The sequence below is a fragment of the Plectropomus leopardus genome, chromosome 23 (genome assembly GCF_026936395.1).
Source record: "Plectropomus leopardus strain MGB_pleo_1.0 chromosome 23, ASM2693639v1, whole genome shotgun sequence".
Classification (NCBI taxonomy): Eukaryota; Metazoa; Chordata; class Actinopteri; order Perciformes; family Serranidae; genus Plectropomus; species Plectropomus leopardus.
Genome location: NC_142198.1, coordinates 7,692,826 through 7,706,269, shown reverse-complemented (window position 1 = coordinate 7,706,269; position 13,444 = coordinate 7,692,826). Strand labels below are relative to the sequence as shown.

The following is a 13,444-nucleotide window of genomic DNA, read 5'->3' as shown; positions in this document are numbered from 1 at the left end:
TTGGGCAGACTATGTGGGTCTCAAGCTAAAATTACTTCTATTGATGTCCCCCAAGAGTCTGCAAACGTGTTTATTATAAAAACAAAATGTTTTTCTTTGTACTTTCTACCGAAACCATGAACACGGCAAGGATTCAAGATAGTACAGTACCAATTAAATGGACTGTGTTGGCATTAATGTGCAATTTATATGTATGAAACAAAATCTAAAGTGACACAGGTCATTTATTTTAGCTAAACAGTGACACACTTTACACTTTAGCAAGACACCAAAATCGGCTGCTATTAAATGAGCCCTGTTTGAACTGACCTTTAGTTCTCTCTGGAGTTTGTGCAGTTTTTTGAACAATTCCTGTGCTGTGCTCTCCATGCTCTCCGTCCGCAGCGTGGCAAACTGACCAACCTTCCAGATGTCCCAGTTGGCATTCCACTCCTGTGTGATCTCCCAGACCTGCTGCAGGTGGTCTATGTCCTGTACAAAACACACACACACACACACACACACACACACACAAACAAACAAAGATTAGAGCAAACAAAAGCTCCATCATGAAATGTGCCTTGCATTACTATTAGAAGGTTAGCATTTACAACAAAAACTATTCACTTAAAATCTATATCAACATCCTGGGCATGAATTTACATTTGTTTCATGTCAACAAATCTCTGTCAACACCATATACTGGCAAATACATGTAAAACTGTCCCCAAAATGCTTAAAAACTACTTGCTTCATTCCAACATGCTGAGCCAGTTTATTATAACCAAAATTCCAAAAGTAACACTCTCTGAATAATCTGCTCATTATGTTGGAGTATGTACAATTTATGGCAAGACAACAGTATGTTTGGACTACGAGCCCAGTGTTAAGTCTGACCTTCTCCAACGTCCGAATGCTTTTGGAGGGCGGCTGTTCTATCTTGAAGAAGCCCAGCCCGCTAATGATGGTGCTCTCTTCCTGTTTTAAGGCCTCCAGTTGGCTGTGATGCTCTGCTATTTGGTTTAAGGCCAACTCAGTGCTCAGTGCACTGTTAAATGGACCTGGACATACACATGCAAAAGTGTAGGGAGATGCAAAGAGAGATGTGAAAAAAGCGTAAAATTAACATACACATCCATATGTCCAAACACAAAAGCACAAAAATGGGCAGACATTCTATACAGTGCTTACTGTATCCCAGTAGTAAGCAAAATTACACACACATTTGTGTATACTGTGAAATAATCACCCTGATCAGGGTCCCCTAAGGCAAGTTAGAACAAGTTATTTAATGACCCATGGAATGAAGTTTAAGACCAGTTTTCTAAAATCCAAAATTGAAGAATTTTATTTTTCCCAAATGTTTCCTATGACAAAAATGAATTTGTTGCCTTTTAAGTTTTTTTTAAAGATTCGCAGGAACGCTGGCCAACTGACAACTCTGTCATCCAGGAAACAAAATGTAGCAAATGTAAGAACAAAAAATGCATTTCTCCCAACTCACTCAGGCTGGTGTAAGCTTTGAGAAACTGGAGATTTGTTAACCTTTAAAGATTTAGTTACAAGGTTGCTATCTGTAATATCTAGTCATGTATTAAATTTGCTACATAAGGACAAAAATGAATTCCCACCTCCTGTTTTGAATGTATAAACCATTACTGAAAACTGAATTTCCAAAAATAATAACTCATGGTCAGACACAAACAGAGAAAGCCACAGTGAGGTGTGCATGGTCATAATATAGTACATGAGTGTGTGAAAGAGAGAGGAAGAGAGAGAGTGTGTGTGACCTGTGCTGTTGAACTCCTGCAAAGTGGTCTGGATCTTCTTCTTGAACTCCTCAGAGGAGAGGACGAGGCTGTTCTTAAATTTCTCCTTGTGCCTCTGCAGCATGATGTCACTGTCAATCAACACCTGCTGGAACCACACCCACTCCCCGTTCAAGACCTCACGTAGATCCTGCACCTGTACCAAGGGGCATGATTGCAAAAGATTTTAAGAAGATGTCTGTTCATGTGTAGAAATGTAGTACATATGACTACAAGAGTCTGTATTCTTCAGACAACCTAAATGTAGGCAAAAATCCTTCACATTTAATTTATTTACTTCAGAGAAGGTGAACAATGTTGGTCTTGATAACACGAGATACATTTATGTTTAAAAAAAGTCTGTTATGTCCAGTCTTACTAAATCAACCTATCTCTCTGCATACCATAGCATCACTGCAAAAATCAAAGCACAAATTATGATGGGTATTTTACTTGGTACATCATAAATAATTTAAAACTGCTATAGTAGTCACTTTCTCCAACTAACTGAATGTTTGAGAAACCTGAGAGTCAGTCACTGTTATACACTGTTAATACACAAACAAAGCCACAGTATGTGTGTTTGTGTATGTACAGTCCTGTATCAGGTTCATTTGTGAATATATTTGTTTATTAATGAGCGAGGTGCTTACAGTCTGTTCCACTGGGACCTCATATTTGTCCAGGATAGCAAACTGTTCATGGATGAGAGGAATCTGAGCTTCTGTTTTGGCCAAATCGCCCTGTAGCGTCTCCAAGAGCTTCAGGCTCTTACCGAGCTCTGCCAGTGTCTGGGGAGGCTGTTTTAGCCTAAACACAACATATAAACAAACACAACAAAGAGTCGCACCACCTTTAGGACACGGCATATTTCAACTGTTTACGGAATCAAAATCTGTTTCCTTTACTTTCAAACCTCTTCTTCCCTTCATCATCCTGCAATGGCTGAAAATATCAGGATGAGTTTACGCAATCATTATTTTTCATCTGAATTCACCTTGTTAGTCCATCGCAGAAAAAGAGCAGGAGCCCCAACTAGTGTGTATACTGTGTGGAAAATTGTGTTTGGTATGTCCTGAACAGCAAACACCTGAATTTCCTGGTAATCTTTCACAAAAGTTACAATCCAAATACAGTAGGTTGCCCACTGTACCTAAAACAACATGAGCCCTTTTACAATTAGTGTACATACATAAGGCCTTTGCACACTCTGTCCATTTTTCTTTGTCTGAAATTATTGCACGTCTAAAAATAATACAGCCTCATGTTATGACTCCAAAACGTTGTCAAAATGTTTAGAACATGTTTGATTTTCTGTGTTTTGCACATCCATCAAAAGCCTTAAAAGAGTTGTAAATCAGTGAAGAAAATGTGTCAGTAGGAAACATCTGCAACAAAAGAGAGGAGTAGATCGCATAATATCCCTTCATAACTCACATGACTCACCTTTGACAGGTCAGATATTAACATTCAGGTGAATGATAATGACAAGGAGAATGAGGACCACACAAAGACAGTGAAAGATAACATGTGGAGACAGAAAGTAGGACAGCTCAGTCCCTTCATGCAGCTGCGTTGCCAAATGCAAGACAAAGGGAGAAAGTGGTGAAAGCCAGGGAGGAGAAGTGAGGGAGCAACTATGTCTTTACATTTTGTTTTATACTGCAAAACTTTTGCAATCAACAGAACAATTAAAGGCATAGGATTCAATGTAAAATGTTTTTTTTTTTGGATGATGGAATAAAAAATGCATCAAAAAGAACAGACTGTGTGTGCACAAAAGCGTATACTGTACATACCATAGACACATCCATTATCATGTAGTCTCACCCCTGCCAGAGACCATTGCTAGATCTCTATATCTCAATGACTGTCATCTCTACTGTTTGAAAAAAACAAATACATAAATAAAAATGCCCTCCAAAATAAAGTCCCTTCACATGGCTCCCCACCTGTTAGCATTGTCTTGCAGGCAGGCATGAAGGTCTTTAAGGCGGGTGCTAGCCATGTGGCTGAGCAACTGAGTGAACTTGGTTTGCCACTCACTGCAGAGCTGCGTCAAGGAGGACTTGAGGGGTGAACAGTCCAGCACGACAAACCAGATGTTCACTACAGTCTCTTCCTGTTGAACATTGTATGCCTTTTCTGTGTACCTGTTGGTGAGACAGAGAAGGGACATGAAATGCATGCTTCATTGCAATACACAATAACTTTTACAGAATGTCATATGACAAAGTGAAACAAACATTCAGTTAGGAAATGGAAACAAAGAAACACAATCAAGCCTCTTTGGCACTAATGGCATGGGAAAGCAGTTGATAGCCTATTTTTTAGAGGGTTTACCCATGTTTAAAAAACCTGTGTGCGTGTACTAATTTGAATGGAAAAGGTTGCATTCAAAGGTTCATACTGACATCCAAAACAGACCAAATCAAGAATGATGTTTAGAAATTAGTTTTCATTGCATAGTACCTGTGTATATCTGCATCAAATGTAGTGACTGGTGGGTTTAGTCTCTGGTAGCGTTGTATAAAGGAGTCCTGGTTGTTCTCCCAGATATCTCTGTATCTATCCCAGGTCTTCAGATAGGCCTGCAGGTGGCTGGCATTTGTTGTCATCCCTGTGGCCACTGCAGCCTGAATTTTTCTTATCTCCTCATCTTGCTCTGAAGGATCAAAGAGGACCAGGGTGACACCAGGAGCAAGAGCAGAATCACACATAGACATAATCACAGATACATGCATATACATCTGTTTGTCATCACTGTCTGTATCCATAATTTCCAAGGATTTTAGATATGCATCAGATCTATATTCAATCAGCACCCAGAAAAAAAAAAACAGATTGGATGTGCACACTGGTACTATTTATTGCAAAATGTAGATTCCCTGATAAAAAAGTTGTACGAACTTGTTTTTAAAAAAAATATATATTTCCAACCTATTTTGATGTGTATGGGATTCCCCTGGGACGGTTTGCAGGAGAAAACGTCTGGCAGTCGTTTAAATTCTGAGATGGTGTTGATGAGCTGAGGCAAAATGTTCACAATCTGAGCAAGCTTTCCAAGAGTCGGGGAGAACTCGAGCTGTCAAAACAGAGACAAGCGAGCGCATGCACACGCACACGCACGCACGCACACACACACACACACACACACACACACACACACACACACACACACACACACACACACACAGACAAACACACAGACACCTTCTTTTAACCAAGATAACAAATTGCCACCTGATAAATTATGAATTGAACAGAACTGCAGTCAGAGCAATTTATATAACTGTGTATGAGTGAGTGTTAAAAGCAAGTATGCACAAAAAAAAAAGAACACAAATACAAGAAAGCTATAACACTGCAGAAGAACTTTTCTGTTAGGACTGTGACATGTTACACTAAACAAACTGAAACTGAGTTGTATGCTCTAATTGCATCGCTGGGTAGCAGACCAGAGGAGGACAAGACAATGGTCCTCATAATGCTGTTCAAGTGAGGCTATATAGCAAGTGAGACTACCTTTTAGTATGGGTGTTTATCTGTCACACAACAAGAGAATCTCAATATGACTCAAGAATGGGAGCAGCACTTAAACTAGCAGCACAATGAGATGATGGATGACTGACTGACTATTTCTATATATCCTGCATTAATAAGTATATGCCATACAATTTTGCCTTCCGTGCAGGCTGGTATATGGGGGCAAATCCTAACACATCTATCATCATTTTATGAACTCATTATTACATGACCCAGTTGGATTAAGAGGGATTTATGGTACCTTTGGTGTGCTTTGGGGTGTTGCTTGGCGCAATGCTACCAGGACTTTGAACAAGGGATTTGGCGATGTCTTGCTGTCTCCATTGATGGCCCTGGATAGCTTCTTCATGGAGCTCTTGATGTTGCTCCTAAGAGCTTCCTCTACCATGTGATCCACCTTCTCTGTGTAGGTCACCCAGTGCTCCTGGACCTTTAACATGGTTTAAAAAAAAGTAGGTTGCACCTAGGTTGCATGCTCATGCTGATTTCTGCCAAATATCACAAGCTGACTTTTGTGTTTTGGCTGGACTGCAGCAGGCAGTTGCAGCGCTACACATGGGTTTTCCTGTGATTGAATGAGAGAGTTGAAAAGTTGCACCATTGGTCTGTGTGACTAACGATATGACCTAGCTGTTTCCCTATTGGCCATGTTTCTTTCAACGTAAATAGATGCGCACACGGAGGACAAGCAGACAGTCTGTGTTTCTGTCTTGTTATTCCTCATTCTCTGCAAGCAGTGTAACAAGGCGGCTTGGTGGTAAAATAGCAAGCTAGACAGCTAACGAGCCATCCGTGGTCTATGTTATGTAAGAGAGAGGATCACCTCATCAGTTTGTTTGAGGAACAGCCGTGTCTAGAACACACTAGCCTACATTTATTTAGACATAATTAACTGTCACACTGTCTGAACAGGTGCCGCTGTTGTTATAAAGAGAGGAAGAAAATCAGACACTGACTGAAACTGAGGTGAATATTACGTTTTACAGTGTTGGACTGGATGCCGCTGCAAAGACAGAGTTCTATGTTTGTTAATCAGCGGCAAGAAGGCGATTCACAAACTATCAGTATCAGTGGAGCTTGGCTCTGATAGCGACCCAAGGCAGTGCAGCTTCCGCCCGTCACACGAGGACGTTCATCCACGGGTCCGAGCGGAGCTGTAGAGGGAGGATGTGTTAATGATCAGCGGGTACAGCTCCAGAGAAAGCTGCTCCCCTCCACTGTGTCACTGTGTCTAACATTAAGTGTATTGTTCTGCATTTTAATATATATTTCAGGGTTGCCAACTCTGCTGGCGGTGGAAAGTGACTTCTTTAGACCTCTACATACTACTTTGTTTTAGTTTCAGGTTTAGTCTAGACTTTGGATGGAATTATTTAGAAACACCAGGACGAATCACTCAGTGTTTCAACCAGCCACGCATGCTGAGCTCTCATTTTTATCACCAGGGGCAGATGTAGTGATTTGGGGGCCTGGGGCTGCAGGCACATTGCCTTATTTTCAACTTTTAAATTTAATATGAAATCTTCCTATAATATGTCTTCAGTTTACTCAATGATAGTAAAGAAGTCCCTGAAGGAAGAAGGTTGGCAACCACTGTACACGGTCCAGCAAATGGACATGTACAAACATCAGCCCAAAGTTGAAGTAATTTTCTTAATTTTCTAAATTAATGAATATTACATACATTGAAAAGCATTGTATTTTATGTCTCCATCAGCTGGTGGGTATACAGTATACATAATATGATGTTCATTCCACTACAGAGGAGATTTGAGAGCACTAAAATTAGGTGGGGGGGAAATTGGATATATCAGTATCAGTTACCAGCAAAATGAGCATCCCTGGTTGCACCTGTTTCAAATTAAAAATGCAAAAGGCTTAGTAAACTTGGCTCTCTATATTAAATGGAAGAAATCCAGCTTAATAAATACAGCTTCAGATTGCAATGTATGCTGTTGTGTTTTTGCAAAACTTTGTCCCAGACATGTTAAATTTAATAACTTTGAACATTTAAAAAACTGAAAACTAAGAAAACTAGTTTAACCAATAGTTAGAGAACTAATGTGCCCCAACACAATTTTATGCAGCAACCTTTGTACTGCTTTAAGCTTCATCTCCAGAGAAAGAGAACTACTGATCGCTTAAAATGCAGCATGTAGCAAACTAGCATGTAAAAAGTCTTGCTTTGTATCCTCTAAGCTTCTGCCTGAACCTAGCATACTTAAAGTATATCACATAAAGAAACAAATATAATACTCTAATAAATTTGCCAGATCACAATTTGCTAAAAGTGCAGGAAGATCACTGATGGAATGCTTCCAATGCTGAAAGTAAAACAAAGCACACACCTCAGGTCCATCATTAGAGAATATGTTGTAGATCCGGGTCATAATATTAGCAATTTCCTTGTGTGCTGAGTGTAGTATTTGGAGCTGGCTCTGCTGGTGAGCTTTCTGGTCATCCTCAAAGTCCAGGTTCCTAAGAATTACAACAGGAGAAACACCCAAGATGAGATCAACAAAGGAAACCCTTGTGCATCGCATCAGAGTGTCAAGAAGTGAAGGCGCTTCTTTAGTGAGCTGTCAGTGTGTGGTGACACTCGCCTGATAAATTATCCGTTCGTTTTCTAGACACCTAACTCTACATCTAAACTGAGGGAAAAGAGATTTCACTCAATGACGGCATACATAAAAGCCAGATACATAAAAGCCACACTTCACTTAGTACAAGAACACATGAATGAACAAATAAATAAGCGATATAAATAAGCAATAAGCAATGACGTGGGTAAATGAAAAACCACTTAACCCGCCATTTACTTTACATAATGAATATGCCTTTTAAATACATACCCATAAAAGTGAATGTATGAACTGTGTCATAAGAAGTGACTTAAAATATAAATATCTGCACACTTCATATGTATTTGTGCATCTACTGTATTTGACATCTCATGTAAAGAGGATGTAATCACATATCTGTTGTTACCTGTACACAGTCTTTTCATCCAGTTTAATCAGTAATGTTTTACTGATTTGGCGACAGAGATGGGCGATGGATAGATTGGATGATTTGTAACCGTCAACTATCGACTGGACCTGGAGTGAAAAGAAGACGAGAGACAAAAGAAGAGGAGCTTCTTAGTGGCTACAGTTGAAAGTAGTTTCCTGACTGAAATGAGAATAAGTTCCAGATCTCTTGAGGCTACTTTTTGTCCTGTCATCTTAAAAATGATTAATTAAGTTCTGTCACAAATGTGTCTTAAACAGGTAAACTGGAAACAACTTTTGCCAAACAAATATTTTAAGCCAGTCAGGGTACTTAATCCATACAACGCTCCATTAACCCACTTCTCTAACCTACAGGCTCTACTGCTGCCAGTGTGAATGTCAGAAAACAGAAAAAAACCAAACAGTTAAAACAGTAAGACTAAAACTGTACAAATGCCCATATCAGTTAGGGGTGAAGTGTGTGTTAAGAACCTTGTCCACATGAACGAGGCAGTCACGGATGAAGACGTTTGAAGCTCCTTTAGAACACCACAGGAGCTTGGTCAGCCCCGGCTCAATCTTCTTATCCATGAAACGAATTTGCTCCCGAAACAGACCCAGCTCATCAGGAGTCAGCATTCCAATGATCCTGATACACAAACACACAAATGCACAAACACACACACAAACACAAAATTAAATAAAAGTGTGTTCTGTTTACTAGGTGAGTATTACTTACAAGAGCACAATATAATATTTTCCAGTGTTGTATTGCTCCCATTTCTCAACATTTGACAACTGTTGTAGTGTTTTGGGAAATGTTGTAGTGCTCTGGTAAACAGGATTTTTTTTCTGAAATGTTGTAGTGTTTTGGAAAATATTGTAGTGTTTCAGGAAATGTTATTTCGTTTTCTAAAATGTTGAAGTATTTTGAGAAATGTTGATTTGTTTTGGAAAATGTAGTGTTTTCTGAAATGTTTTGTTTTAAGAAATTCGGTAATGTTTTGAGAAATGTAATGCTTTGGGGAATGTTTTGTTTCTGAGATGTTGTGTTTTGGGAAATGTTGTTTTGTTTTCTGAAATGTTGTGTTTTGGGAAATACTGAGGGTTTTCTGAAATGTTGTTGTGTTTCGACCCTCAGGGCCACTGCAGACTTGGCTTCAAGAAAAACACACATCAGTAACTGTGGTAGGTGCAGTATTGTATCCCCCAGAAACTAAACTTGATGATTATGATATGTCCCTCACACACAGGGCCTCTGATATCAGAAATCATTGCTCAGTGTTACATGCATGTTTGTTCTCCTCTTGTCTGTGTATGTGTCACACCTGTTATAGTCTCTGATCAGCAGCAGTACTCTCTCCCTCAGGCCTCTAAGGTCCTCCCTGTCTTGGTGAATGTCACGCTCACTCTGGGGAATCTCAAACTTTAGTCGGTCCCAGTAGTGGATCTCAGAGAAGAGGTTCAACAGGTTTCTGGACAAAAAAAAAAACAACAAAAAAACAATGAGCACATGTATGTGTCATGTATCCCTACACATGCATTTTTGACTTTGTGTTTGTTACAAGTATAAAGAAAATAGTATGTAAGACTCTGTGTAAATGTATACTTCAGTGTGAATGCCTTGTGGACCTTGTGTATAAATCCTGTTTTTGTCACCTACTTGTCAAAATTGACGTCAAGCTTGTTGGACTTGTCCTTGCAGCGCACCATGAGAGGCTGTTCCAGTCTCTTGAGGTACTGTCCTTCAAGGCTCTGGCTCCATTCGCTGAAGTTCCTCCTCACCATCTCATCCAAAGCTTGAACTGTCTGGCCATGGTCGAAAACGAGCTGCTTGCAGCTGTACGTTTCAGGCATGAAGTGGGCCTTCTGGAGCAACTGGGGAGGAAGAAACGGGGGAAAATGAGGAAGTTGGGAGGGGTTCCACTAAGACATGAATTCTATCTTTTTACAGTCAACATATTAATATTCAACCCAAGCACAACCACTACACGTCTTCACTTAACACACTTCTTGTCGGATGGAGTAAAGTACCTGATGTGTATCGGGACTAAAAGGAAAACTGTGTAGTCTAATGGACTCACCTCCATGGGCCTCTCTAAGCGATGTTTGAGGGCCCTCGCCCAGTGGGCCTGACCTGCAAACCGGGGCATATGGTCAGGAGTGGACCCTGCCCTCTGGTTCAGCTGCTTGTTGACCATTTTAAGCTCCTTGCTTAAGATGTTGTACACTTCCTCCACCTTTTCTTCTGTGGTGCGCTTAATAGCCTTGGATGGAGGTAAATGAGTAAATTAGTTGTGCATGGGCTAAAAGAAGAGAGGAAGTTGAATGAAAGTTGAGTGGCATAGAGAGTAAGTAAGGAAGGAAGAGGAAATAGAGAATGAATGTTTGAGGATGAGCCTTGTGCTAAATGCAACTTATACTGAGAACTGAGACAAATCCTTGGTTTCTAAAATAGCTCTAAATATTCATAAACAAAGATACACTTTAAATCAATCCTAATATGGGAAGTATTTTTGCTCTCAGAGGGGGCAATTTTCTATGACCTTGGCAGTGGAATATTTACTTTGGTGTTGGTTAGCTGTAAAAATGTGCAGAGACCACAGGCCTCCAATAATGAAGTTAATATGTTGAAAGTAAGAGAATAAAGAGCAAATTCACTTTTCTTTTGCTGCTTTCAGAAGCCTTTCAGAAGTATTTTGACCTTTAAAAATGAGCAAAATCTTGCAATTTCTTTCAGTCACAGGGGAAAAAAGGTGATGAGCAACTTGGTAATAGGTCACAAATTGCAAGAAATTAGTAGATTCGATGATTATTTTAAAAAAGGCTAAGGAAAATGTCTAGGAGAAAAAAAAAAGCTATAAAAAATATATTTCTAATGATCACAATTAAATGTTTCAATTTATGTTACGAAATTATTAAAGTTTGGCCAGGGTCATTTCTTGTTGTTGTTGGGTTTTTTGTTTTTTTCATTGTAACATTCTTTAACTTTCTTTCTTCTTTTTACATTTTTTTCAGGAACTTTTTTGTACGTATTACTTATTTCTTGAATTTTTGGGGGTAATTTCTGCTTTTGATGGTCATTGCCTTCCTCTGATGTTTTTGAAAGAAATTACAATGGTTTTTGAGAGGCTATTTTATTTATGCTTTTTATCACATTGTTTAATGTTTTCTATTTTTCTGTAAAGCACACTGAGTTTACCTTTGTATGAAGTGAAAACTGCCCTGCCTTGCCCTTGCCTTAATGTATCTGTGTTCGTGTGTGTGTTAGTGTTTGTGAGAGACACACCTCTCGAGTAGAGACAGGCCTAAAAATATCCAGAAGCCGAAGTCCTTCCTCTACTGTGTATATCGTCTTAAACACTGAATTGATCAGGTTCTGCATACTCATTTCTAGATCCTTCACCAGTGCACGAAACCTGTGTACACAGACACAACTCAGAACATATCCACACATAAAAAACACGCAGGCATGATGATCAGCATACATAAACACTAAAAGCACAATTAAATTGGAGCACATGTGTAACACTAACACATGTACAAACACAGAGACAGGCACAAAGCCAGCATAAGGGAAAATGCAATTTTATGCAGTTTTCTTCTGGCACAAGTCTATTTTCGCGGCTCCAAATCAAAATCTTTGTGTGGAGGTCAGAGGAGAGGCACAGCTGAGGTTTTTTGGGCGGCACTGTGAAATTTTGGTGTTCATTTTGGCAAAGAATCGCCTTTTTGTCAAATCTGCTCATGACATGTCCACTTACAATTTAAAATGTGATTGAGGGAGATTCATGCACACAGTCAGAATTTACTGGTAAATAATGTTCTGCATTATTTTTAACATCAGACTGGAAAACCACTACTCACATGTTCCAAGTTTAACAGTAAAATCATTCTCAGGATGAATTCTGAGCTCCATCATACCAACCGAGGCATGTTTTGAAAAGCAAAAGTCCAAACTTTCATTTCAACAAAATATTATTTTCTGTCTTGTCATTATTACAGTGAGCTTTATATTTGTCACTATAATCAGCAAAATCACAACAAGATCAGTTGTGCATGCTGCAAACAAAAAAAAAGAAAATGATAATGATAACATTTTAAAACAAGTTAATAAATGTGAGGGTGTTTTTTTCTCCAAAGCAGTGTCCTGTACCGGTCAAATTTGCATACCTGCACCCGGCCTGCACCATTAGAGTTTAATGTGAACCAAGTAGTTTCATGTAATTATCTCTAAATGGGTTCATAGAGAAATATAGGTGCAGCGCTGCTCAACAGTGAGGACAAAAGCTTGGGGTGCAGGACACTGTGGGGTGTAAAAAGAAATAAAAATGTGATGATTGATACAGATTGCAGAGGCAGAAGCACACACACCATGTTTCCAGTGATTATGCTCACTTTTGTTTCCCTCTGCTCAGGACCAATTTGTTGGCAGAAGATCAGATTCATGCCTCTTCAAAACTCTCAATACTTTACATACAGCTGGCACAGCACGGACACCTTCATTAATTATTTAAATCTTTTTATGAGACACTGATATATAATGATAACTCCCTTAAGCATTGTTATCTAAATACAGGCAATTCCCTTAACCCTATTTTGTATCTGTTTATTTAAAGATATTAGGACGGGATGATATGTACTCTGACATATTTAAAAATTGGTCTTGTTATTGTTCATTGGATTTTAAAGACAATGTTTTTTAGTGGGTTTTTTTTTTTCAAATATGCAGAAGAATGGCAGAACAGCAGAGTTTAAATACATGAATTATCCTTTATCAATTGTTTGCAAAGCTACATCTGGCAGATCCTCTAGTAGCTGAAGCGCCACTATAAATCAGCCACTAGCTTAGTCTACCACTGAAGTGCAAATTTGAGGTGCTGTATTCCAACATCTGGCATTTTGTGAGTGAAGATCAGTTGTTTTAGAAAGCAGGATGTTTTTTTTCTCTCTCTCTTACCCCTTTTCCACTAACATGGATCCTGTTCCGTTATGGTTTGAACCAGAACATTCCAACCAAAAATAATTAGATTTAGAACCGCAAAAAATGGATTACAGTTACAACCAAAACATGGCAGGTTTTCCTTAACCCAGAGTGTAAACCGATAAATGTCGTAAGTG

At 39.1% G+C, this 13,444-nt stretch overlaps 1 protein-coding gene across 2 annotated transcripts in view; it reads right to left on the bottom strand.

Moving 5' to 3' along the window:
• dnah2 (dynein, axonemal, heavy chain 2) overlaps nt 1-13,444 on the bottom strand; it is an 80,293-nt gene that overhangs the window by 55,471 nt on the left and 11,378 nt on the right. For both annotated transcript variants that reach the window (XM_088073712.1, XM_088073711.1), the window contains exons 11-25: nt 11,613-11,742; nt 10,408-10,590; nt 9,987-10,201; nt 9,652-9,798; nt 8,816-8,972; nt 8,322-8,431; nt 7,682-7,811; nt 5,575-5,763; nt 4,728-4,872; nt 4,260-4,452; nt 3,740-3,940; nt 2,441-2,597; nt 1,770-1,944; nt 877-1,040; nt 310-471 (exon numbers count right to left, since the gene is read on the bottom strand). In XM_088073712.1, the coding sequence (XP_087929838.1) occupies nt 310-471; nt 877-1,040; nt 1,770-1,944; nt 2,441-2,597; nt 3,740-3,940; nt 4,260-4,452; nt 4,728-4,872; nt 5,575-5,763; nt 7,682-7,811; nt 8,322-8,431; nt 8,816-8,972; nt 9,652-9,798; nt 9,987-10,201; nt 10,408-10,590; nt 11,613-11,742 (2,458 nt within the window). The remainder of the gene's footprint in view (nt 1-309; nt 472-876; nt 1,041-1,769; nt 1,945-2,440; nt 2,598-3,739; nt 3,941-4,259; nt 4,453-4,727; nt 4,873-5,574; nt 5,764-7,681; nt 7,812-8,321; nt 8,432-8,815; nt 8,973-9,651; nt 9,799-9,986; nt 10,202-10,407; nt 10,591-11,612; nt 11,743-13,444) is intronic.